Genomic DNA, 23,840 nt, shown 5'->3' with positions numbered 1-23,840 from the left:
CTAGATTTAAGTGTTTGCCAAATTACTCCAAGCCCATGTGTCGTAGGACCCATAAATAAAATTGTTTCCCCAGTTATTCAACTTAAGATTAATTCCTAAACAATTTGTTCATCCTGTTGCCTACTGCCTCTAGAAAAGAGTTAGAGTTTTGCTTTCAAAAATAAACCCTCTAGTGGGATTAGCTACCATCCAAAACAAGCCAAACAAATGCTTTTAGAGTCATTAAGTTCTTCCAATACTACTACTTACTGCAGTGTTTTTAGTTTAGCAATTCTAGAAAATTCTTCCACTCTCCTAGCCATCCTGAGAGCTGGTGCCTTCTAATTTAATGATGACACCCCCATCTTTACAGAGCTTCACCATATATAAGCTACTTTCACACATGAAGTCACAATTGATTCTTACAACATGGTGAAGCAGGGAGAACAGATACCGTTATTCCATTTAATACATTCAGAAACTCAGTAGAGAAGTAATGTGCCTGGGGCCACGTGCTAATTATGGCAGTCCTAGGACCAAAACCCAGGGCTTCTCATTTCTGATTGTGCTTTTCCCACTGTCACATTCAGTCTAAAAAAGCAATGGGTCCTGTACCAGACATGGGAACCTAGAGTGGCAAAGTGTCCACAGAAGTAGTTACTAGGAATGACCCTTACTGTCTCTTCACATGTGGAAGAGAGAGACATATGATAGAAACACCTGTCCTCTAGTAACTCATAGTCTAATTGTAGGAATACGGTGATGTCTTAATCTCCAGCTATCTATTTAAATCAAAAGTGGAACTGCCTGGACTTTAATGAAATCAGCCTCAAAAGAACCAGACAAACTTAACATCCTTCCAGAAATAATTATGCTCCAGGTTCTAGGACTTTGTTTATGAGTTTCTTCTTCTCCATGCGTATGTGACATTTATGTTGTGTCCACAGTATAATTTTTAAGGCTGTGAGGAAAGTAATTACTCCTTTGTCTTTCTTTCATTTATGTATTCACTCATGCATGCATGTTTTTTTGTTTTTTTTTTTTTGGTTTTTCTTTTTGTTTTTTTTTTTTTGAGATGGAGTCTCGCTCTGTCGCCCAGGCTGGAGTGCAGTGGCATGATCTTGGTTCACTGCAACCTCCGCCTCCCGGGTTCAAGCGATTCTCCTGCCTCAGCCTCCCAAGTAGCTGGGATTACAGGCGCCTGCCACCACACCCAGCTAATTTTTGTGTTTTTAGTAGAGACGGGGTTTCACCATGTTGGCCCGGCTAGTCTTGATCTCCTGATCTCAGGTGATCTGCCCACCTCGGCCTCCCAAAGTGCTGGGATTACAGGCGTGAGCCACCATGCCCAGGGCCCGCATGCACGTTTTTAAAGATGCAGACTGTATGTGACAAGCTGTGGGAGCAAGAGGAGTGAGTAACAAACTCCCTGATAAAGGGAAAGCTTCCTAGAAGAGGTGCCGTCTAACCCGGATCTTCAAGGATGCTAGAAGATTGCTAAATGTCAAGAAAGGGATTGGACATTCCAGGAAGCAATATCAGCATGTGCAGAGGCATGGCAATATATTAATAAAACACTGCATAGAGAAAGGGTAGAGATTGAGTTGAAAATGCAGGTTAGAATCAGCCTGTCAAAAACTCAAGTACCAGTGCTAAGAAATATGAGCTTTATTCTACAAATAATATGTGAAATATCTGACACCACTGGTACACTATGACATTCATCTTTTATTATCAACTATTATTACTCTGATAACAATGAAGAATAAGTTGGGGGCTAAGAGTATAAAGTCAGGGAAGAGGGGTTAGGGAGCTGTTACAGGCCAGGCGTGGTGGTATGCACCTGTAATCCCAGCTACTCAGGAGGCCGAAGCAGAAGAATCACTTGAACCCAGGAGGGAGAGGTTGCAGTGAGCCGAGGTCACACCACTGCACTCCAGCCTGGGCAGCAGAGTGAGATTCCGTCTCAAAAAAAAAAAAAAAAAGAAGCTGTTATAGTAGTCCAGATGAGGCATAAAGAAATGGCATATATATTGTCCCTGGTAGGACTGTTCTTTGGCAGCTCACTCTTGCCGTATCTTAGAAGAAAGCTTTTGTCCAGCTTACCCGTAAGAGGTCAGATGTGAGTGAATGAGAATTTGTCAGTTAAATGCAGGAAAGAACCACCTCCACCTCTGCCTGCCTCCCATACTTCAGCTCCCCAGCCTCTAATTTGCAATGCCTGCCCTACCAAGTACCCAACCCTTTAGTTCAGCACTGCTGTTAATAACAGTGTTATGGAAAGCCCTACTCTAATATGAACAGTATGGTCCATTTTAGTGGCCCCAGTACCATGGTCTTTCCCAAATATAAAAACATTATTTTATTGAAGGTCAGTATGTACAGTTTATCTGTCTGCTTACCTTTTTCTCATAAATGAAAGATAAAAATGATTGAACCAAATGTAGAATAGGCTCTTAATCCCTTCTAAATCAGCCCCAGATTTAGCACTGTACTTAGATGTAGTCTGTAAAATCAAAGAAGCAAAGTTGGAGGGTCAGTTAATCTGGCGTTGTGGAAGGGATTCCCACAATGTGTGTAAGTTTGGATTAGAACATAAATTTGGGCTGGGCGCAGTGGCTCACGCCTGTAATCCCAGCACTTTGGGAGGCTAAGGCAGGCAGATCACGAGGTCAGGAGATCGAGACCATCCTGGCGAACACTGTGAAACCCCGTCTGTACTAAAAATACAAAAAAATTAGCCAGGCATGGTGGCGGGCACCTGTAGTCCCAGCTACTCGGGAGGCTGAGGCAGGAGAATGGCATGAACCCGAGGGGCAGAGCTTGCAGTGAGTGGAGATCGTGCCACTGCACTCCAGCCTGGACGACAGAGCGAGACTCAAAAAACAAAAAAAAACATAATGTAAGCCAGGTTGTTAGGAGAAAATCTCCACTTCAGGAGATTTTCTCCCCCCACTAGACGGAGTCTCGCTGTGTCACCCAGGCTGGAGTGCATGGTGCAATCTCGGCTCACTGCAAGCTCTGCCTCCCGGGTTCGCGCCATTCTCCTGCCTCAGCCTCCTGAGTAGCTGGGACTACAGGCACCCACTCCATGCCCAGCTAATTTTTTGTATTTTTTATTAGAGACGGGGTTTCACCATGTTAGCCAGGATGATCTCGATCTCCTGACCTCGTGATCCACCCGCCTCGGCCTCCCAAAGTGCTGGGATTACAGGCGTGAGCCACTGCGCCCGGCCAAGAGATTTTTTTTAAACACACATTCCAGGCCATACTTTGATGGTAGGAACTTCTTGCACAACATCCCACGCTGGCAGGATGCCTCTTAAGTACTTCCAGTAACTAAAGATTAATTACTTGGCAAGGCAGCTCATCCCATTATTGTACACCTCTGATTGTTAGAAAGTTAAGAGGGAGAGTAGCTAGAAGGAAAGGCATCAGATATCCATGGTGGTTAGACATGTGTGGTGGGATTTGCCATATTTTATAATATGAGCATACATAACTTAAATAATGAGTAGGGAAGCAAAGAAACATGTTTCAAGAAATGGAAGACAGCAAGACTTAGAGCTAGATTACAAAGCCTAGACCTCATCCTTTCAGCAATGGGGAAATAATAATAGGAAAAGGAAAAGAAAATCTGAATTTCCTTCTTCAGGGTGCTAAATGGTCCAGCAGCTTTTCCAGCCTCATCCCTTTTTTCCTCCTCACTTCCTTCCTTCTGACTTGCATCTCTGCTTAAACAACACTGGCTGCATTTCTCTTCCTTGAGAAGAGTTTGTTCCTGCCTCAGGTCCTTTCCCTTGTATGATGGGATCTTTCTTATTCAGATCTCAACTCAAATGCCATCTTCTCAGAGAAGCTTTTTCTAACCATTCAATCTAAATTGGCTACCCAGACACTCTATCATATCTGCTCATTTTCTTTTTTTCACACCATTCATTATTAACTAATAATTTCATATTTATCGTTTGTCCCATTCCTCCGCCAAACATTCACATCTTTGTTGTTCACCATTGCACCCTTAGTACCTAGAACGATGACCAACACATAGTAACCATTCAGTAGTTGTCAAATTAAGGCATACTTCAGATCTACTGTTTCTTGAAGTTGAACAAGAGAATTAACTCTGCATAGGCTGTGTATTTATGAAAACAGACTTTACTTTTCATGCAATTTTCATAATCTCAGATATCTGTCTGTTGGGGAAAACTTTTGCTTTGTATGAATGAACATTTTTAACCAGAAAACTAAATGATTTATAAGTGGTGCTTTACAAGATGAGTTTATATATCACATGAGACACCAGAGAGGCAAGACTCTTTATCTAAGTATATCTCAACCTTTGAAAGCTCTTGAATGTTCAGTACAATTTGAGAAGCTTTAATTAAGTACTGTCTTTGAGCAGGCTCTGTCCTGAGCACTGTTCATAGGACAGACTCTTAGCTATCTAGGAGCTCATCATCTAGAGGAGAGAGCCATGTTCACACGGCACTTTTATATAAGGCAGAGCAATGAGTGTTATCAAGAAGTCACGTGAGATATTAATGGTTCTGTAGCTCGATAGTATGCATGTTTTAAATTCTCTAACACTAACACATACACCATTTATCTCTCTGCAGGCAGTAACAGCCCTCATGGGAGCCCCACCTCTCCTCTGGACAGTAATATGCTGCTGGTCATAATTGTTTCTGTTGGCGTCATCACCATCGTGGTGGTTGTGATTATTGCTGTCTTTTGTACCCGTCGTACTACCTCTCACCAGAAAAAGTAAGAAGCCCCAGATGCACCCCTTAGATTTTTGGCATCTTATCTTTTGCTTCCATGTGACTTCTGTATATGGAGTGGTACACTAAGTTAAGACATAAAAATACATGAAAGAGAATTTCAGATATTTTAAAAGAAAATGGGAAGTGGTTCCTCTTATGTGTATCAGTCAGTGTCCTGGCAGAAAAGAGGTGGCACATTTAAAAGGATTTCAAAAGAGATAATTTACAAAGTCGTAGGTGGGGTTAGGGAAAACTAGGCAGAGATATTCAGAGGCTAGCAGCTATGATAAGACACCATCATCCTTGGGCCCGAAAGGGCAAGAGGAGAGAGCTGTTTTCAGAGATCTGAAGCAGTAAGAGAGGGCTTCCTGACAAAAGCAAGGTGGGTGCTAGAGGCATGCAGCCATTGCCAGCCTCCTCCCAGCAGACAGTGGCAGAAGAAGAAACACCTCCTACCCTCCAGCCTCTTGCCAGTGCCTAGTATTAGCTATACCCAGCTGGAAGCCAGGAAACCCAGCAGGATTGCCAAGTAATAGTTAATTTCGCTCAAACTCTGGGGTCAAGAGAGCCAATTAGAGAATAGATGTGGTGAGGAAAGTAGAAAGTGTCTGGCATTGCTGGTCACCCCCTTTGGAGCACCATCTGTACATGCCCATGGTGAACCCGATGTCCAGGAGTCTGTGGACATTCTTATAGGCTGTGTCACAGCACAAACGCCAGCCTAGTTGGAAGAAGACCATAGGCCTGTCATTCTAAATCTAAGTTTAAGAATATTTTTAAAGAATTGCTACCAAGTGTAGAGTTGGGGATGGGGGTAGGATTGCTTTAATGAACAGGAAAGAATCATTGATAATCAATTTATCAGTTTCTCAGAGAGACTAAATGGCTGCTAGCCTTGAACTCTGGGATTTTGAGGATTGTGGCTAATGGTCTAAGTGCAGATAGCAAGGGAGCTCAGTTATGTAGTGCTTGCTAATACCATACAGTCCTACACTTGAAAGAATCCTTGACCCTAAATTACATTCAACTCAGATATCTGGTTAGCAAAACAGAAAAAAAAAGGAGATTCCTGAGTTATTCCTAATAGCAATACCATAATGTGCATAATAAAATGACTTTAGTTGCAATATCTTGAAAGATCATAAGATGGGAGTGTTGCTCCACTAGAGAAAGAGAAATTCATGTTTATGTGATTATCCACGCAGACTTGATCTGCCCAAGGCTAGAATGCATGTGTTTAATAATCATAAATTTGTTCATTTTCACTGTACAGGGCAAGTACAGGCCACCCTGTAACTGCTACTGGTAATGACTTTATGTCATTTTTTGTAGGTTATGTGATATTTTAAATCTCTCTTTCTTTTTCCCAAATGAAATAGCTTTCCATAGCTTGTACTGTATCACTTTTCCAAGAAAAATGGAGGCTTCTTTTATAATCCTTCTGACCACTGCCTCTTATAGCTCTTCCTTTTTTTTTTTTTCCTTTTGAGACAGTGTCTCTCTCTGTTGCCCAGGCTGGAATGCAGTGGCACATTCTCGGCTCACTGCAACCTCTGCCTCCTGGATTCAAGCGATTCTCCTGCCTCAGCCTCCCAAGTAGCTGGGATTACAGGCACCCACCACCATGCCCGGCTAATTTTTGTATTTTTTAAGTAGAGATGGGGTTTCACCATGTTGGCCAGGCTGGTCTCGAATTCCCGACCTCAAATGATACACCCGCCTCAGCCTCCCAAAGTGCTGGGATTACAGGTGTGAGCCACTGCGCCCGGCCCTGTCTACATTTAATAGTGGAAAACTATTATTTTTAAAGCCTCAAAGACTACATTTTTTTTTCTACTCTAGAACTTGTCTTCAAGCCTCTTTATTTGGCATTTAACATTTATCTATCTTTATGAACTTGATTTTATATCTAGTTTTGGAAATATTGGGACCTTTATTTTTCTTTTATTAAAATAATTTGAAAACCAAAGTGACAGAATTCCTTAGTGCTTTGGAAGACTTCAAATTCAAAGTAAATTTTTTTTTAGACAGGATTTCGGTCTGTCAGCCAGGCTGGAGTGCAGTGGAACAATCTCAGCTTGCTGCAACCTCCACCTCCCGGGTTCAAGTGATTCTTCTGCCTCAGACTCCCAAGTAGCTGAGATTACAGGCATGTGCCACCATGCCCGGCTAATTTTTGTATTTTTAGTAGAGACAGGGTTTCACCATGTTGGCCAGGCTGGTGTCGAACTCCTGACCTCAAGTGATCCACCCACCTCAGCCTCCCAAATAAGGTACTCAAGTCTTCAGATTGAAAGTAAGAAGATGAGTTGATAATAGGCTCTATTCTAACTCATCAAGGATATTGGCACGTCCTACAGATTTGGGTCCCTTTGTTGAAAATCATAATATCAGATCTTCACAGGGTTTTCCCCTCCCCCACTTCCCCAGTTATCTGCTTTGCAAGTATTCCATTGACTGTTGAAAAATATAAGCGAGCTTTTCTTACTACTTTTCTTCCTGTGTAATACCTGAGGCTCATTTAGATGGTAGCTGTTTACAGAGTCTTACAACCTCAAAATTGATAGAGCATTTAGAGAATCTAAACCCTCGTTGGTTCTCAGCACATTCCCCCTTAGCCCCTGACTGGCAACAGGTAAGCTGGGCTTCTCCTTCATGAAGAAGGCAGAAGCTGTCAGGTAAGAACAACCTCAGCACACCACCATCAAATCTGACACCTTTCTACACTGGTAATCATTGTTTCCTCCTCCCTCCTAAGTGTACTTCCCCTGTTTGAAGCCAGTTCTACCCTTTACCCCCTGAATCTCATTGTCTCATTTTTTTAAGACCTTTTACCTGCTGTTATTCCTCTCTCCAGCATAGCTGACCTCTTACTCGTTATTGGCCGCCTCTTCAGTATTTAAGTGTGCTCTAACTTCTTCCAGCTTAAGGAATAATTATAATTGTAACCTCACCCCCACCCCCGCCCCCTGTATGGTCCTTTTCACCGGCTGCTTACAAACCTTTCTTCTCCACCACAGAATTCCTTGATTACTTGCTTTTACTCTTATGTCTGTTCACTGCCTACCCATGCATCAGCCCTTTCTAATCTTTATTCTGCCCCTACAACTTCACCAGAATTGCTTTTGTGGAGGTCACCAGTGACCTCCATATTGCTAAAGCCAAAGAACATTTTTCAGTTCTCATCTTAGTCTCTCAGCAACATTTCACACAGTCAACTGTTCCTTCCTTCTGGAAACATTTTCTTCTTTTGTATCCATGACAGCATGTTTTGTTTTGTTTTTGTTTTTTTCATAGGTCCTCCTGTCTACCTAGCCATCATATACAGACATTCCTCAGGGCCTGGGCCTGGACTTACTCTCTTCTCCTTCTGTGTTCTCCCCAACTGATCTCATCTGCTCCTGTGGCTTCAGCATTCCAGCTACTCTTGTATTTCTGTCTCCAGCCAAGGCCTCCCTCCTCTGAGTATCAGACTTGCACACCCAGTTGCCTCTTCTACATTTCCTCTTGAATGTCTCAGAGACATTTCAAATTCAGCATGTCCAGAGCAGAACTCATCATCTTTTCAGGCATACCCACTTCTGCTCCTTTATTCCCAATGTTAAGTGGCTTAAACCAGAAACCTTAGCATCTTCCTGTACTCCTCTTTCTTCTTTACTCCCACCTCACCCTACATCCATTTATTTACCAAGACCTGTCATGTTTGCCTCCCGAATAACTTTCAAATCTGCCTCTTGCCTCTACTCCCACTGTCCCATGCTATCAGTTATGGCTGAGATTGCAGTAGCATCCTATCTGGTCTCCTCTTCTATCCCCAACCCCACAGAGCCATTCTTCACATCACAGCTGGTGTAAAGTTTTAACTCAAAAGTGTTCTCCTTACTCTCTTGCTTAAAACCATTTAATGGTTTCTCATTACTCACAAAGGGAAGTTGAGACTCTTAGCATTGCCCTAAAAGCTCTTTATGATCTTGTCCCTACCTTTCTAGTATTATTTCAGATCATTCTCTGCAGGGTTCACTATGTCCCCACCACTCAGGATTTCTTAAAATCCTTCTAATATACTGCCAGGGCATTGCACTCTGCTTTAGGGTTTTGACATAAGCTGATTTCACCACCTGGAATGCACTTTCTGTTCCCTTTAGGTCTTAGCTTAAATGTCACTTCCTCCTCTAGGTTTTTCCTGTTCAGTTTAAGTCCAACTATTAAGAAGTTACTCTAACACTTGACATTTCAGTAAGCTCAGAACATTTTAAAATAATAGTTCAATATCTGTATTCCTCACTTAGCCAAAAATTCTGAGGGCATAGCAGTCTAGCACGGGGTCTGGCATATACTGGGTACTCAGTATGTCCTCATTAGGGGTAAGTAAGAGAGTGAATGAAGAAGCTAAAACACAGAGAAGTAGACGTTGTTGTCCCCGTTCTTGACTCCACCTAGTTGGTAGTCCTAGTTTGGCGGTCTTCAAAGTTATTCCGACCAGGTGCAGTGGCTCACGCCTGTAATCCCAGCACTTTGGGAGGCCAAGGCGGCAGATCACCTGAGTTCAGGAATTTGAGAACAGCCTGGCCAACATGGTGAAACCCTGTCTCTACTAAAAACACAAAAATTAGCTGGGTGTGGTGGTGGATGCCTGTAATCCCAGCTACTCAGGAAGCTGAGGCAGGAGAATCTCTTGAACCCAGGAGGCCAGGTTACAATGAGCCGAGATCGCGCCATTACACTCTAGCCTGGGCGACAAGAGCAAAACTCCATCTCAAAAAAAAAAAAAAAAAAAGTTTTTGCCTCCCTCCTTTATAAGCCATAGACTTTCCCTCTACTCCATTGTTATGTTTCTACATTGCTCTAATTGGAAACTTGTGGATGAACCTTCTGGTTTAGAGATTATGTAATGAAAAATGCTATCTTAATCTTTTAACAGTCAAAAAAAGTAGTCACAAGGCAGGATTCAAACATAAAACCCTGGTAAGTATCTCTAAATATGTGTGGACAAAATAGAGATACATTTACTCTCCCCAGGAGCAAACTTGTTGTTGTTGTTGGGGGCGGGAGATATGTTTTTAGTTTTTGCCTTTGCTTGAAACATCTCAGAAAGGCAGTTTTAATCACCCAAGCCTTTTGACGAATACGTGCAAATGAGTTACTTTTTAAAAGCTCCTCTTAACTTCTTGCCTAGGAAACGAGCTGCCTGCAAATCAGTGAATGGCTCTCATAAGTATAAAGGGAATTCCAAAGATGTGAAACCTCCAGATCTCTGGATCCATCATGAGAGACTGGAGCTGAAACCCATTGATAAGTCTCCAGACCCAAACCCCATCATGACTGATACTCCAATTCCTCGCAACTCTCAAGATATCACACCAGTTGACAACTCCATGGACAGCAATATCCATCAAAGGCGAAATTCATACAGAGGTACCATTTTAAGTGCAGGTTTTTTCTCAAATGTTAGGAGACCGTTTTCATTTAAATCATTTTTTTTTCCCTGAGGTTGCCTTCATTTGGCAATTCCTATATGAGATCAGATTTAGAGAAATGTGTGTGATAAGATTTGGGAACATATGATGAAGAATAGCTAGCTTGTTTTGGGGGAGAGGTTCTGTACCCATACAAGACAGTCTTGCAGATCTTTTAGGTCTCTCATCAGGCTTCAGCAGCGTAATATTCAAGCATTTGAGGCTAGCTAGCCCATGTCTGTGCATTTCATTCTGTGTCTTCAGCTGGCTTCCAGCTTGCATTGTGGCATTCAGAACGTTCTTGGTCTGGAGGCTCTTACAGATAGCCTGTGAAGTATGGTGGGCAGCATTGTGACATCCACATTGACTCAGCAGGAACTCTTTTAATGCTCTAATGATCATTTTCCTCTTTATTTCACTTCTTACAGAAATGTCTTGTCCCCATTATGTTGTCTGTGAATTCTGAATCCTCTACTTAGAATCGTTTTACTGTTGAGGCTGCTCAGTGGCCTAGGGCACATGCTGGTAACTAACCTCCACATTTAACATCTAGGGCATGAGTCAGAGGACAGCATGTCTACGCTGGCTGGAAGGCGGGGAATGAGACCAAAAATGATGATGCCCTTTGACTCCCAGCCACCCCAGCGTAAGTAGAAGCATCTCTTTTCCTCAGTGCTACCAATCTGTTCAGTCATGTAGGGGAACAACTATGAATGATCTTTTTGACTTCACTTGATTCTAACACAAAGATAATCTACCAAAGCTTTGACACCTTGAAGGAGGAAGTACCAAACACTTGCCATATTTTGCAACAAACATTATTCTTGAGGCTAGCGTCTTTATGTTTATGGTAAATAAGCTGAAAAGCCAATGTCTCCAGATTCCCAGGAATAGGGGAGTAACCAGTCTCCCTAAAAGTGCATCATATCTCTATGGGAGAGATGGGAAAGCTTCCCTCCAGACTAGAGCTAAGGATGGCCTGATGTTACAAGTTTTCATTGTGCTTCCTGACACCAGTGCTGATGAACACCTATAGAATTTATTTTTTTAATTAATAGGTTTGAAGGCCAAGCAAGATGGCCCACACCTATAATCCTAGTGTTTTGGGAGACCAAGGTGGGAAGATTGCTGGAGGCCAGGAGTTCTAGACCAGCCTGGGCAATGTAGTGGGACCCCATCTCTACCAAAAAAAAAAAAAAATTAGCCGTGACAAAAATTAGCCAGGTGTGGTGGTACATGTCTATAATCCCAGCTACTCAGGTGGCTGAGGCATGAGAATCGCTTGAACCTGGGAAGCAGAGGTCGCAGTGAGCCAAGATCGTGCTGTTGCACTCCAGCCTGGGTGACAGAGTAAGACTCCATCTCAAAAAAAATAAAATAAATTTAAAAAATTAAATAAAAAAAAAAAGCCAGGCATCGTGGCACACAACCTGTAGTCCCAGCTATTCAGGAGGCTGAGGCTACCCAGGAGGCTGAGGTGGAAGGATTACTTGAACCCAGCATTTAAGGTTGCAGTGAGCTATGATTTTGCACCATTGCACTCCAGCTTGGGCAACAGAGCCAAGAGCCAGTCTCTAAATTAATTAATTAAAATAATAAAATTTAAAAATAAAATTAGTAGACTTTATATTTTAGAATAGCTTTAGGTTTTACTGTATGGAATTTTTTTTTTTTTTTTTTTTTTGAGACAAAGTCAGAGTCTTGCTCTGTCGCCAAGGCTGGAGTGCAGTGGCACAATCTCAGCTCACTGCAGCCTCCGCCTCCCAGGTTCAAGCAATTCTCCTGCCTCAGCCTCCCAAGTAGCTGGGATTACAGGCGCTCACCACCACACCTGGCTAGTTTTTTGTAGACACGGGGTTTCACCATATTGGCCAGGCTGGTCTCAAACTCCTGACCTCAGGTGATCCACCCAACTCGGCTTCCCAAAGTGCTGGGATTACAGGCCTGAGCCACCATGCCCGCCCAGCTGGAATTTTTTAAACAACATTTTTCATTCTTGATTCATGCCTCACTTTGATAAGCATAAAGGTTTCTGAGCCTCTTTTAATAATAGTTGAAATTCAAAATAAATATCATGATTAAACCAGAAAGCAGTGGGACAAACTGATTCTTTCAAACTACTGTGTCCTCTCTCGTCACTGTTTTCAAGGAAGTGAAGCCTTTCAGACTAGCTAGCACAGTGGGGCTTGCAGTTGAGGGAATTCTCAGCCATCTGTCAACAAATGATGAGATTTAATAGCCATGAATATCATACATGCAACAAGGTACACCATGACATCGTGCACTTGGAAAAGTTCCTCAAATCCCCAACCTCTTGTTGGAAGCTTCAAGCATATGGATGTCTGCACACGCATTCCCTCTCCCACAAACACTCACTATACACAAACATGTAAGACACTGGATTACAAAAATCATCTTTGAAAGAGTAATACCCTATTTGTTAATAGGTAATTTCAGCTCAAAGTAGCTTATGCTTGTGGTCCTTGATGGAAAGAAAAGCCTGGACTTAGAAGCATGCGGGGGAAAACCATGGTTTCCCTCTTATAAGAGGTGCCCTGGATGGGGTTCCCAGGTTTAAAGATACAAATGTCCAAGAAGAGTAAATTAATCCATCCCAGTTGCTTCTGATTGATCAAGAAGATGCTAGCACTACTGCTTATTTGTTTGTTTTGTATAAGACTTGAGTTCCTACCTGAACTGGCTTATTTTGAAAACTTGTAAAATTTTACTATCTTTATTTCTAGATGTATTACTTTTAAATATGTTAAGTAAAAAAGATATGTTGTCCAGTTGATATCATTCTTCTTTTTTTGATGTTGGGGAAGGAGTTTGCACCAATATACAATATTATTTAATTTGTGCCTTAACAGTTGGGTGGGTAAGTGGAATCTTTTAAAAACCTGCAACCATAAGATCCACTTGTGGTCTTTAGGTTTTCAGATACTGTTTTTAAAACCCACACGGCTACAATTCTGTTTGACAAGCTGGTATTCCCTGAGCTCTGGGCCCTGGAATGCTGCAGGAGCCATATACCCACCACCCACCTACCCTGGTCTTAAATGACTGAGCAGTGCCAGGAAGGGCTTGCTGGTGCCGGGACATGGCTCCATCCAGGGCCATGCACCGAAGCAACAAGTTCAGAGTCAGCTAACAGCTGCTGATTTCCTACTATATCCTAGGCAGGCACATTCACACTGCTTTATTTTATTTTTTTTTTTATTTACTTACCTAGAAAGACTGGAAATGCCTTATAAAGGGGAAAAAGTCAATTTTGTTTTTCCTTTGTGGGAGTTCTCAAATGCTTTCAAATTGTACTTTTCTAGGTAAAAATCAGGTTTATTCCCCCTACCCCAGCCTGAATTCTGGAAAACACTGAGTCTGAAGCACCCACTTCTAAGAACTACCTGTCTTCCCTTAGAGTTGCCGACTCCCCAGTTACCCCGAGAGCCCTCCTCAGACAGCTTTCCGGTGTTGTGTTTTATTCCCGGGCACAACCTGGAGCCTCTGGTCCCCAAGAGCAGCACCTGAGGGAAAGCCCCTTTTCTGTTCCCCAGGCCTTGAGAAGGGAAGGAAGGGGCAGCAGTGCTCAAGGGTCCCAGTCATGCCACCTGCTTGTTTGCATGTGGCCAGGACAAGGGATAGCTGGAAAGTAAAGGCATCCATTTTGTTGACCAGGATTTCTCTTCACCAGAGTAATGTTGAATAGCCCCACAAAGACTTTAGGGAGATCCCTGGGGACAGAAGACATTTCAATAGGCCACTAAGTGTTAATTAAGTTTATCATTAAGTTCATGAAGCCTTTGTTTAGAGAAAAAAAGATTCCCAGTATTGCTAGTCAGCTGTGGCCTATTTGCCTGTTTGGTGGGGGTAGAGCTGGTTATCTTGACCTTAAATGCACCATTTCTACAACCACTCCAAGGGAGTTCCTCAGAAAAGTTTATTCTCAGACTCTGGGCTTCTAATTTTATCTGTTTCCATCTCAGGTGGATAATGAAGCCTCATAGAAAGTTGTACATGGGATCTCTGTCTTGATAGAAAGTAGTATGTGAAATCTGTGTGGAAATTTCAGATTCTTTAGCTAAACGCAGTTAGTTGAATCCTTAGCCAGTGTGGGAAGGAAAAGAGCCATGTATTCTCTTAAATGCAGATGGGTATGGCTGAGTCCCCAGACTGGAAGCAGTAAAAGATGGTGCCATCGGCCAGTGGTTCATGCTTTTAGTACTAGATGGGACCATCAGAGTTCAATTCCATTTGCATTTATTTTAAGACATGAAAGCTGATTAAACAGCTACTTATTTATTTGGCCTAAATACCCATTAAATGCTTCATCCAGCAGTTTTAACAAAGTCAGAATGAATTAGGAATATACTCGAAAAAGAAGGGACTTCTTTCTATCCTTTTAGCAGGACAAAATAGAAACTTATGTGTTGGCTTATGGATTTACATTTTGTGACATATGCAAATAGATATTTGTAATAACTCATGTAATCCATGTTTATTATAGTAGAATTGGAAAATACAGATAAGCCCAAAGAAAAATATTATTTTAATCCTGACCACTCTTCCCTGCAAGATAATCACTGTTAACATTTTAGTATATATTACTCAGACCTTTTTTCTATACATATGTAGACACATGCAAAAGAGTTTTTCATTTTTAAAAAACAAATGTAAAAATCAATGGCTAATTGATCAGATCTAGCCAGCTGCCACCAAAAAACCAAGGGAGTGGTTGGATTGTATGGGAGGTGGGAAGGGGGCGACTTTGCTCTGAAACTGTGATTTGTGTGTGTTTGTGCAAGCATGTTAAGCATTTCTCTGTCTTGTGTTCATTCACAGCTGTGATTAGTGCCCATCCCATCCATTCCCTCGATAACCCTCACCATCATTTCCACTCCAGCAGCCTCGCTTCTCCAGCTCGCAGTCATCTCTACCACCCGGGCAGCCCATGGCCCATTGGCACATCCATGTCCCTTTCAGACAGGGCCAATTCCACAGGTGAGAGATGAGGATCAAGCCCAGATGGAAACCATTCCAAAAGAGTTGGCAAGCGGAAATGGGGAAGGACTTGCCCTACTTAGAAGAGGGATTTGGAATTTTTCTGTTTTATTTACTTAGCATAACATTTCTGTGACTGACTCAAATTTGTTTCTGTAAAATTCACCCCATATTTCTACTTAAGTTTTAAACATTCAGTGCAAGATTTCCTTTTAGTAAAAACAGTATCTCTAATCACAAAGCAAGCAGTATCTCTAATCACTAAGCAAAGGGATGCTTTACTTTGCATTACTAAGAGAGGCCATGCTTTGATGACCAGTTGGATAAAAGAAGGTAAAACTAAAGTGATAGACTCACTAAAGTCCAAGTTGAACTTGCGCTTTAACTCAGTCTTTTTTCCAATTTCTTTATTTCTTTTAATCCTCTAGTTTGAAAGGAAAACTCATCCTGGGTGATTTCAGACACTAGTGGTTGCCTTTGCCTGGCAGTCACCCTAACGTTGGGTAGGTCCAAAGGTTAACTGTTACATACAGGTTACTTCCACCATAGACCAAAGTGCAAACAACATCCAACGAGCAGTGGGGCCACCAGCCACGTGGAGTTGTGTGTGTTGTAAACCACAGGGTGCCTGATGTAAACCTCAGGATTATTAAAATTAGGAAGCGATGCACAGGAATAGATCCTCTCTGAAGAAACAGGAAATTAGTGTAACAATCTGCAGTGTATTTAAAGAAGTATGTTGCTAGACAAACATGTCCCAGTTTGGAAATCTTAGGAAACTACATTATCAAACAGTTTTAAGGAGGAAAGTATTAGTGAAGGTGTGGGGACAGCAAGTGGCATAAATATTCTTCATTAATTGAAAATTAATTTTCATCCTCAGTTTTAAACGGCAAGCCTAGTAACTTCCCATATATTCAACATATTATTTTTCCACCATTTGAAACTTGCCTATTAATAGTTATTATGTTAGTGATAGAACTGAGTTTTGCTGGTCTGGGGAATAAGGGAATTTCAAGTGAGTTCCATTTTAAAAGAACCTCAAAACTTTATGCTAGAAGTTTGGGTTCCCAGTAATATCCCCATTCTTTTTTTTGTTTTTCTTTGGTTTCTTTGTTTGTTTGTTTTTGAAACAGAGTCTCAGTCTGTCACCCAGGCTGGAGTGCAGTGGCGCGATCTCGGCTCACTGAAATCTCCACCTCCTGGGTTCAAGCGATTCTCCTGCCTCAGCCTCCCAAGTAGCTGGGATTACAGGCACACACCACCACGCCCGGCTGATTTTTGTATTCTTAGTAGAGACGGGGTTTCCCCATGTTGGCCAGGCTGGTCTCAAACTCCTGACCTCAAGTGATCCGCCTGCCTCGGCCTCCCAAAGTGCTGAAATTACAGGCATGAGCTACCGCGCCCGGTCCCCATTCTTTCAAGTTTTCATCAATCATAAACATACCCAAAACATCAAATGAAGCTTTATTAAGGGGTGCCTAATAATTCCCAACATTGTCTACTCCCAAAGCTGTTACCTGATTTGGAGAATGCTGCTTGAACTCACATCTAAATTTGGCCTTCCAGGCTGAGCAGTGTGGCTCATGCCTGTAATTCTAGCACTTTGGGCGGCCGAGGCAGGAGGATCGCTTGAGCCCATGAGTTCGTGACCAGCCTGGGCAACGAGGCGAGACCCCGTCTCTACTAAATATTAAATATATGTATATATAAATTTGGCCTTTCTACTGTCTCCCTCCAAATCCCAATTTGGAGTCCTGCATTTAGGAAAGATGGTTTACAAGATAGACAGTTACTCCAGCCAGCTGCATGGAGAGCCAAAGTCTGCCTTACAGACATAGTCTCAAATAGAACAGAGGACCAGAAAGCACCTCCACACCTGCTCTTAGAAAGAAGGTTTTGTGCCCAACCCTGTTTCTCCATTTTTAAGGCCAAGGAATCTCACATGCTAGGATGCTGTCCTGCCTGAGTGGATGGCAGGCACCTTCCAATCAAATCAGCCCCTACCTCCTTCCTGGGTTTGGGGATTGGAGAGAAGCATGGCAGCTCCTACCCAGCCCTCTCCCTTGTGATCTAGTGTTGGTAAGCATTCCCTTCTCTATGGACCTAGGCAGAAAGTGAAGAGAGGGGGAAAGAATAATTTGCATTACTAAGAGAGGCCATGCTTTGATGACCAGTTGGATAAAAGAAGGTAAAACTAAAGTGATAGACTCACTGAAGACTGATTTGAAATGTAGAGCAAGTATCCAGAAATGATCAAAGTTCTTTTTCACGATTGTACTTTGCTAAGCTCTTGTGTCTCTGGAGCTCAGAGTGTTGCCACAGCTTGGTATATATGGGCTAAGCAGGGCCAGTCTCTGCTCTAAGGAACATTCACTATGTCACCACCACTTGACATTGGAAAAGCACTTTCCTCTTGTCCAATCACTTGGCCAGTGTGAACTCTGTGTGTCTTAAACAACTGTTTAAGAGGCAAGTCAGTCAGGAAGTAGCCCCCTTGCCAAAGCAGGAATTTACTTACAGCATGGATTCTAAGCAGGCCAGTGATTTTGCAGTGTCAGGGAGCATCCTTCGTGAAAACAGCAACATGCCTGGGGCCCCCGGAGTTGTACAAGGCAGCCCTGGTCTGTGGTAGCAGGCCAGGGTACTGACTCATATAGGCAACCCCATTTTCCTTTGTCACCTTTTGCACCATCTCTTTGGCCCTCAGAAGCTTATATATCCAGTTACAGACCATTGAGGAAGTCAGGAGAGGCCTGTTTGCCCAGAGCTGACCTAACATATCTGCCAATACAGGCTGACATGGTCTGGACATGAGTCTACTGTTCTCTCTCCTCCTCCCTGCTACCCTTCCTAGCCAGCTCCTACCCCGCCCAGCTTCTACCTGACCCAGGATCACAGAGGGGGACCACCAGCTCCCCCGCCGTGGGGATGGCTAGCTTGAGCAAGCCTAAGAAGATCCTCAGCCCACCCCTTTAAGGGGTGAGGAGTGACCGAAGCCTGGTAGAGCCAACACAGGCACACTTGGGAGGGTGTATGAGTCCCTCATCCATGGACCGAAGATCAGAGGTGCCACTCGTGGCTGGTGTGGCCTGACTTCTCAGAGCCCAAGGGCACAGATTCACTGCTACCTCAGCAACAAAGGCAGGGAAATGTGTTGGATTTCTGCAGATTGCTCATGCTTTACAGTATCCCCATCTGCGGGGATACATTGAAATCGCATGTAGTACTGAACCCTTTATATCTGTTTTCTCCATCTGATAACCAAGACAGCTACTAAGTGACTCAAGGGCACTGTACGCAGTCTGGATAAGCTGGACTAAGGGATAAGGCACATCCCCAGTGGAATGGCACAAGATTTCATCATACTACTCAGAACGGTGCACAATGTAAAGCTTATGAATTAATTTATTTCTGGAATTTTTCATTTAAATTTTTGGACAGCAGTTGGCCACAAATAATTGAAACCATTGAAAGCAAAAGCATGGATAAGGGGGACTACTGTACTTGTTAAGGTTGAGGACCCCAGAAGTCAGAAGAGGCCTTCAGGCCATCTGGTACAGTCCATTGCCCTGAGCTGTGTCCTCATCCCTCTCCTCACAGGTGGGGAAGGTGGTCACCAGCTCATGCTGTTGGAAGGATCTTCCTCATGTGGTCTCCCCGGGCCTTGGTGCTGCTTCTGCCCCACAGGGTGGGGGCAAGTGGTAGTCTGGGTGTGGAAAGGTGTGTGGTGGTCCAGAGCATGTGTGTGGAAGTCGGAAGGCAGGGATTCAGATTCCACCCTGCTAGTTCTTAACTGTGCAAATGGGCAATTTGCTTAACCTCCCAGTGTCTTCCGAGTTACTTTGAGGATCGAGTGAGCTAATGAATGTAAAGCAGCTAGCATAGTACTTGGCTTAAAGTAAGCACCCAGTAATTTACAAAGAAAAGAATCTTAATAGATATTCAAGCACCGTGTTCAGCACTTTTCATACATCTCATTTAATCCTCAAAGAATTACGTGTTATTCTCCCTCTTTTGTAGATGAAGAAACTGAGACTCAGAGATATTCAGTGACTTTGTCAAATTCACCCAGCTAGTACACAAAGATTAGAGTCCAGGTCTGTCTGACTCCAGAGTCCGTGCTTTTCTACCCTGCTGTGCTGCCTTCCAGAACAACCCTGCCCCTTCTTATATTTTCAGATTGTTATCATGTTCTTCCTGAGCCTTCCCTTCTCCAGGCTAATCTACCCCCATTTCTTTCTCTGAATCAAAAATGCCCTTCATTTGGCATGATCTGAAAGCTGTGTGCAGACCTCTGGGCTGCTCTGTTTGTTGTCCAGTTCTCACTTGAGCTATGGGTTTTTTTGCTGTGATGAGGCCATGCACAGTCCCTGGAGGCATGAAGGCCTGTGGCATTGGCCTCTCCTGCAGTGACCACCAGGAGAGCTGGCTACTGTCAGGTACCCAGCCAGTCTTGGTGGTTAGCCATGGTTGTCTATGAAAGGCCACTCTAAGAATCCAGTGAGTGAAGTTTTTAATTTTCTTTTATACTTATTTCTATCTTAATATCTTAGTCATCTCAGGAACCTTTACAAGTGCTTCATAATAAATAATTAGGAGAACTTTAAATCTATAAAATTGTGACCACTTAGCTGTGAGGTGAAAAACTGGAATAGCTGGTTGAGTACAAAATTGTTTGAGACTCCATTCTTATCCCTGGCAGTGGTGCTAATCCATGTTCTCTTGGACTAGCACTGATCACAAGTGCTATTGAGCTGGTTTAGGGAACCCCTAGAAGTAGCCAAACTCTGGGACTTTCACATATTTAATGGCAAAAGAAATGCTAACATTTAGACTTTCCTGCTGTAGAATCCGTTCGAAATACCCCCAGCACTGACACCATGCCAGCCTCTTCATCTCAAACATGCTGCACTGATCACCAGGACCCTGAAGGTGCTACCAGCTCCTCTTACTTGGCCAGCTCCCAAGAGGAAGATTCGGGCCAGAGTCTTCCCACTGCCCATGTTCGCCCTTCCCACCCATTGAAGAGCTTCGCCGTGCCGGCAATCCCGCCTCCAGGACCTCCCACCTATGATCCTGCATTGCCAAGCACACCATTACTATCCCAGCAAGGTGAGTGAGGATGGCAGCACACCCGGAGGGAGCACACCTGGAGGAACCCTTTGGCTCAAGCTTGGGACAAAGCCACCCCTTCTTTGAAGTATAGCAAAGCAAATATCCTCCAAGCCTATCTTAGCAATTCAGTTAGAGTAGCAGTGTGCCATTGCCCCGCCTAGGGAATTTATGGGCTCTCCTTTTTTGGAAACACTTACAAACCGGAGAATTAATTTGCTGGGAACCAAGGGCTGACCTTTTGAATTGTGTTTTATGTGCAGCACCTTTGGTGGTAAGTCCAATGGCATGGGAATGGATAGCAGATCTAGTCCGCCCAGACCCCTGGAATCACCTCACTTCATAAGGTCCCTGCAAACTAGAGAAGGGATCAGGGAGGCCAAGGCTTGGACTCATAGGGTGGTGAAAGCAGAAGGAACTTCAGGATAGGGAAAGGAATCCTGTGAAGGGAAAGTCGTTTACCCAAATCCACACAGCTCAGTAACAGTCCCCTGACCTCAAAGGCATGCTTGCTTTCTGCTCTTCCAAATTGTTACCTATTCATTTGTTTTAGGAAAAGTCAGTGGTTTTCAAAATTTCTGGTCTCAGTACTCCTTTATAGCTTAAAAGCTATTGAGCACCTAAAAGAGCTTTTCTTCATATGGGTTTTATCTATCAATATTTACCATATTTACCATATTAAAATTAAAACTAAGAAATTTTTAAAGTATTTTATTCATTTAAAAAAGCAATTATCTGTCATGTTAAGATAACTAGCATATTTTTATGAAAAACAACTATTTTCCTTTTTTTTTTTTTTTATTTGAGACAGAGTCTCGCTCTGTCACCCAGGGTGGAGTACAGTTGTGCAATCTCGGCTCACTGCAAGCTCCGACTCCCAGTTCACGCCATTCTCCTGCCTTAGCCTCCCAACCAGCTGGGACTACAGGCGCCCACCACCATGCCCTGCTAATTTTTTGTGTATTTAGTAGAGACGGGGTTTCACCACATTAGCCAGGATGGTCTCGGTCTCCTGACCTCGTGATCCGCCCACCTCGGCCTCCCAAAGTGCTGGGAATATAGGCGTGAGCCACTGCGCCCAGCCGAAAAGCAACTATTTTCAAAACAAAAATATAGTGAGAAGAGTCATTTTATTTTTTGCAGATCTCTTTAATGTCTGGCTTAATAGAAGACAGCTGGATTTTCCTATCTGCTTCTGCATTCAATCTGTTGCAATATGGTGTTTTGGTTGAAATATAAGAAGAAAATCTGGCCTAACAGATATGTAATTGGAAAAGGGAAGAGTATTTTTATAACCTTTTCAGATAATTGTGGATATTCTTTTTTGATACTACAGCAAAACTCAGCAAGTTGTAGTTTTTTAAAGGTTTGTTTGTAAAGTGAAATCTGAAACCTTATCTATGAAATATTCATACTTCATTCCATTAAAATTCATTCATCTGTCTTACATTTAATGCATGATACTAAAACATCACACGTCGGTCATTTAGAAAATATTGGTCCACTACATTATGCAAATTCTGCAAATAGTGATACATTTTATTATTCAGTATCTAAAAACATATTCATTAATATCATCAAAATGTGTAAGTATTAAGTTCTCAAGACCATGGTGGCGGATGCAAGTTTTCCAAAATCCTGATTTTTACTTAAAACTTAAATTTTATCATTGGCAAGAAACACTATCCATTGTGTTCCTTGAATTGACAGGCTCACTTTGTTCATTTTCTAAAAGATGTCTCAAGAACCAGTTTGTCTGTCTTTGAACTAACAGTGATATTCCATGATAAAAACATTCAACTCAAAACTATCACAAGTACCTTTATTTAAGACAGCTGTTGGCCGGGCGCGGTGGCTCACGCTTGTAATCCCAGCACTTCGGGAGGCCAAGGCAGGTGGATCACCTGAGGTCAGGAGTTCAAGACCAGCCTGGCCACCATGGTGAAACTCCGCCTCTACTAAAAATACAAAAAGTTAGCCGGGTGTGATAGCAGACGCCTGTAATCCCAGCTACTCGGGAGGCTGAGGCAGGAGAATCACTTGAACCTGGGAGGTGGAGGTTGCAGTGAGCCGAGGTTGCTCCACTGCACTCCAGCCTGGGCAACAAGGAGAGACTCCGTCTCAAAAAAAAAAAAAAAAAAAAGACAGCTGTCATACTTTGTACACAGCTGAAGTACTTTATGCATACTTTCCATTTTGTCACATACAGTAAGGTCAAGATTTAGTAAAATAAAAAATATGTACTCCTTAATGAGGATGGTTCTTAGTGAAACTGGCTTTTTTAAATTGCATGTGCGTGTCAGTGAATGGCTTTACAGTTTGGCACCACTGCCTTAATTTGTGCTAAGGCTCCAGCAGCTCACCCACTATTGCCTTTGTATCCAGTGCAAAGGCAAACACAGTGGAAAGGCAAATAATGTCTTACTATGAAGAGAGCTTTGGCCTCCCAGATATCGTACAAGGGTTCGTGGGCTACCACACTTTGAGAACCACTGGACTAGGATATTGGTTTTCTAGAGTCAGTGGAATATTTTCTCTGGCCTCATGAATGCCCTGCTGTCTCCCTCCTTCCCTCTTATTCTAGTAACTTTTCAGAGCAGTATCTCTGCACTGGGTCTGTGTGTCTCCTCATCCTGAAGCAGCACTTGGACCTTAGGGCCTTCATGAGGTCTAGGGGAGGCAGGCTTGGCCACATATCTGACGGTGCCCTTTCCCCTCAGCTCTGAACCATCACATTCACTCAGTGAAGACAGCCTCCATTGGGACTCTAGGAAGGAGCCGGCCTCCTATGCCAGTGGTTGTTCCCAGTGCCCCTGAAGTGCAGGAGACCACAAGGATGTTGGAAGACTCCGAGAGTGTAAGTTCGTGGGGCCATCAGTCCAGCCAGGTTGCCTGGGAACATGCCTCAGGGCCTGAGACTCCTGGTCAAGCTGATATTCTGTGCATACCAGGCTCGCCACCCAGAACTATGAAGCAGATACGCTTATTCATTCAGTAGATACAGTGTTGAGCATCTTTTATGAGCCGGGAACTGTGCTGAGGATTTGGTCTGCTTTTCTTTCCCATATCCATTCTTTTTTTTTTTTTTTTTTTGAGACAGAGTCTTGCTGTGTCTCCCAGGCTGGAATACAGTGACACGATCTCAGCTCACTACAACCTCTGCCTCCCAAGTTCAAGGGATTCTCCTGCCTCAGCCTCCTGAGTAGCTGGAACTACAGGCACCTGTCACCATGCCTGGCTATTTTTTTGTATTTTTAATAGAGACGGGGTTTCACTATGTTGGCCAGACTGGTCTTGAACTCCCGACCTCAGGCGATCCACCTGCCTCGGCCTCCCAAAGTGCTGGGATTACAGGCATGAGCCACCACGCCCGGCCCCCATATCCACTCTTGAACATCTTAAATTAGCTTTTCACACTAGCCCAGCTAATGACCCCTCCCCCCACTTCCTGCCTGCCTTTTAGTTCTGTCCCTTCTGTCATTGTTCTTTTCTTGGTTTGAACCATCCATACGTTCCCTCAGTTCTA

At 43.2% G+C, this 23,840-nt stretch overlaps 1 protein-coding gene across 8 annotated transcripts in view; it reads left to right on the top strand.

The window, feature by feature from the left end:
* The window catches only part of NEO1 (neogenin 1), a 267,305-nt gene that overhangs the window by 242,191 nt on the left and 1,274 nt on the right, over positions 1-23,840 (top strand). For 6 of the 8 annotated variants that reach the window (XM_032174189.2, XM_032174193.2, XM_032174192.2 and 3 more), the window contains 6 exons: positions 4,599-4,746; positions 9,922-10,160; positions 10,755-10,847; positions 15,041-15,199; positions 20,051-20,314; positions 23,035-23,171. In XM_032174189.2, the coding sequence (XP_032030080.1) occupies positions 4,599-4,746; positions 9,922-10,160; positions 10,755-10,847; positions 15,041-15,199; positions 20,051-20,314; positions 23,035-23,171 (1,040 nt within the window). The remainder of the gene's footprint in view (positions 1-4,598; positions 4,747-9,921; positions 10,161-10,754; positions 10,848-15,040; positions 15,200-20,050; positions 20,315-23,034; positions 23,172-23,840) is intronic. The other 2 variants (XM_032174196.2, XM_032174198.2) reach the window with 1 other exon arrangement.

This window comes from Hylobates moloch, unplaced genomic scaffold, assembly GCF_009828535.3.
Source record: "Hylobates moloch isolate HMO894 unplaced genomic scaffold, HMol_V3 SCAFFOLD_14, whole genome shotgun sequence".
In the NCBI taxonomy this organism is placed as follows: domain Eukaryota; kingdom Metazoa; phylum Chordata; class Mammalia; order Primates; family Hylobatidae; genus Hylobates; species Hylobates moloch.
This window is presented reverse-complemented; position numbering and strand designations above follow the sequence as displayed.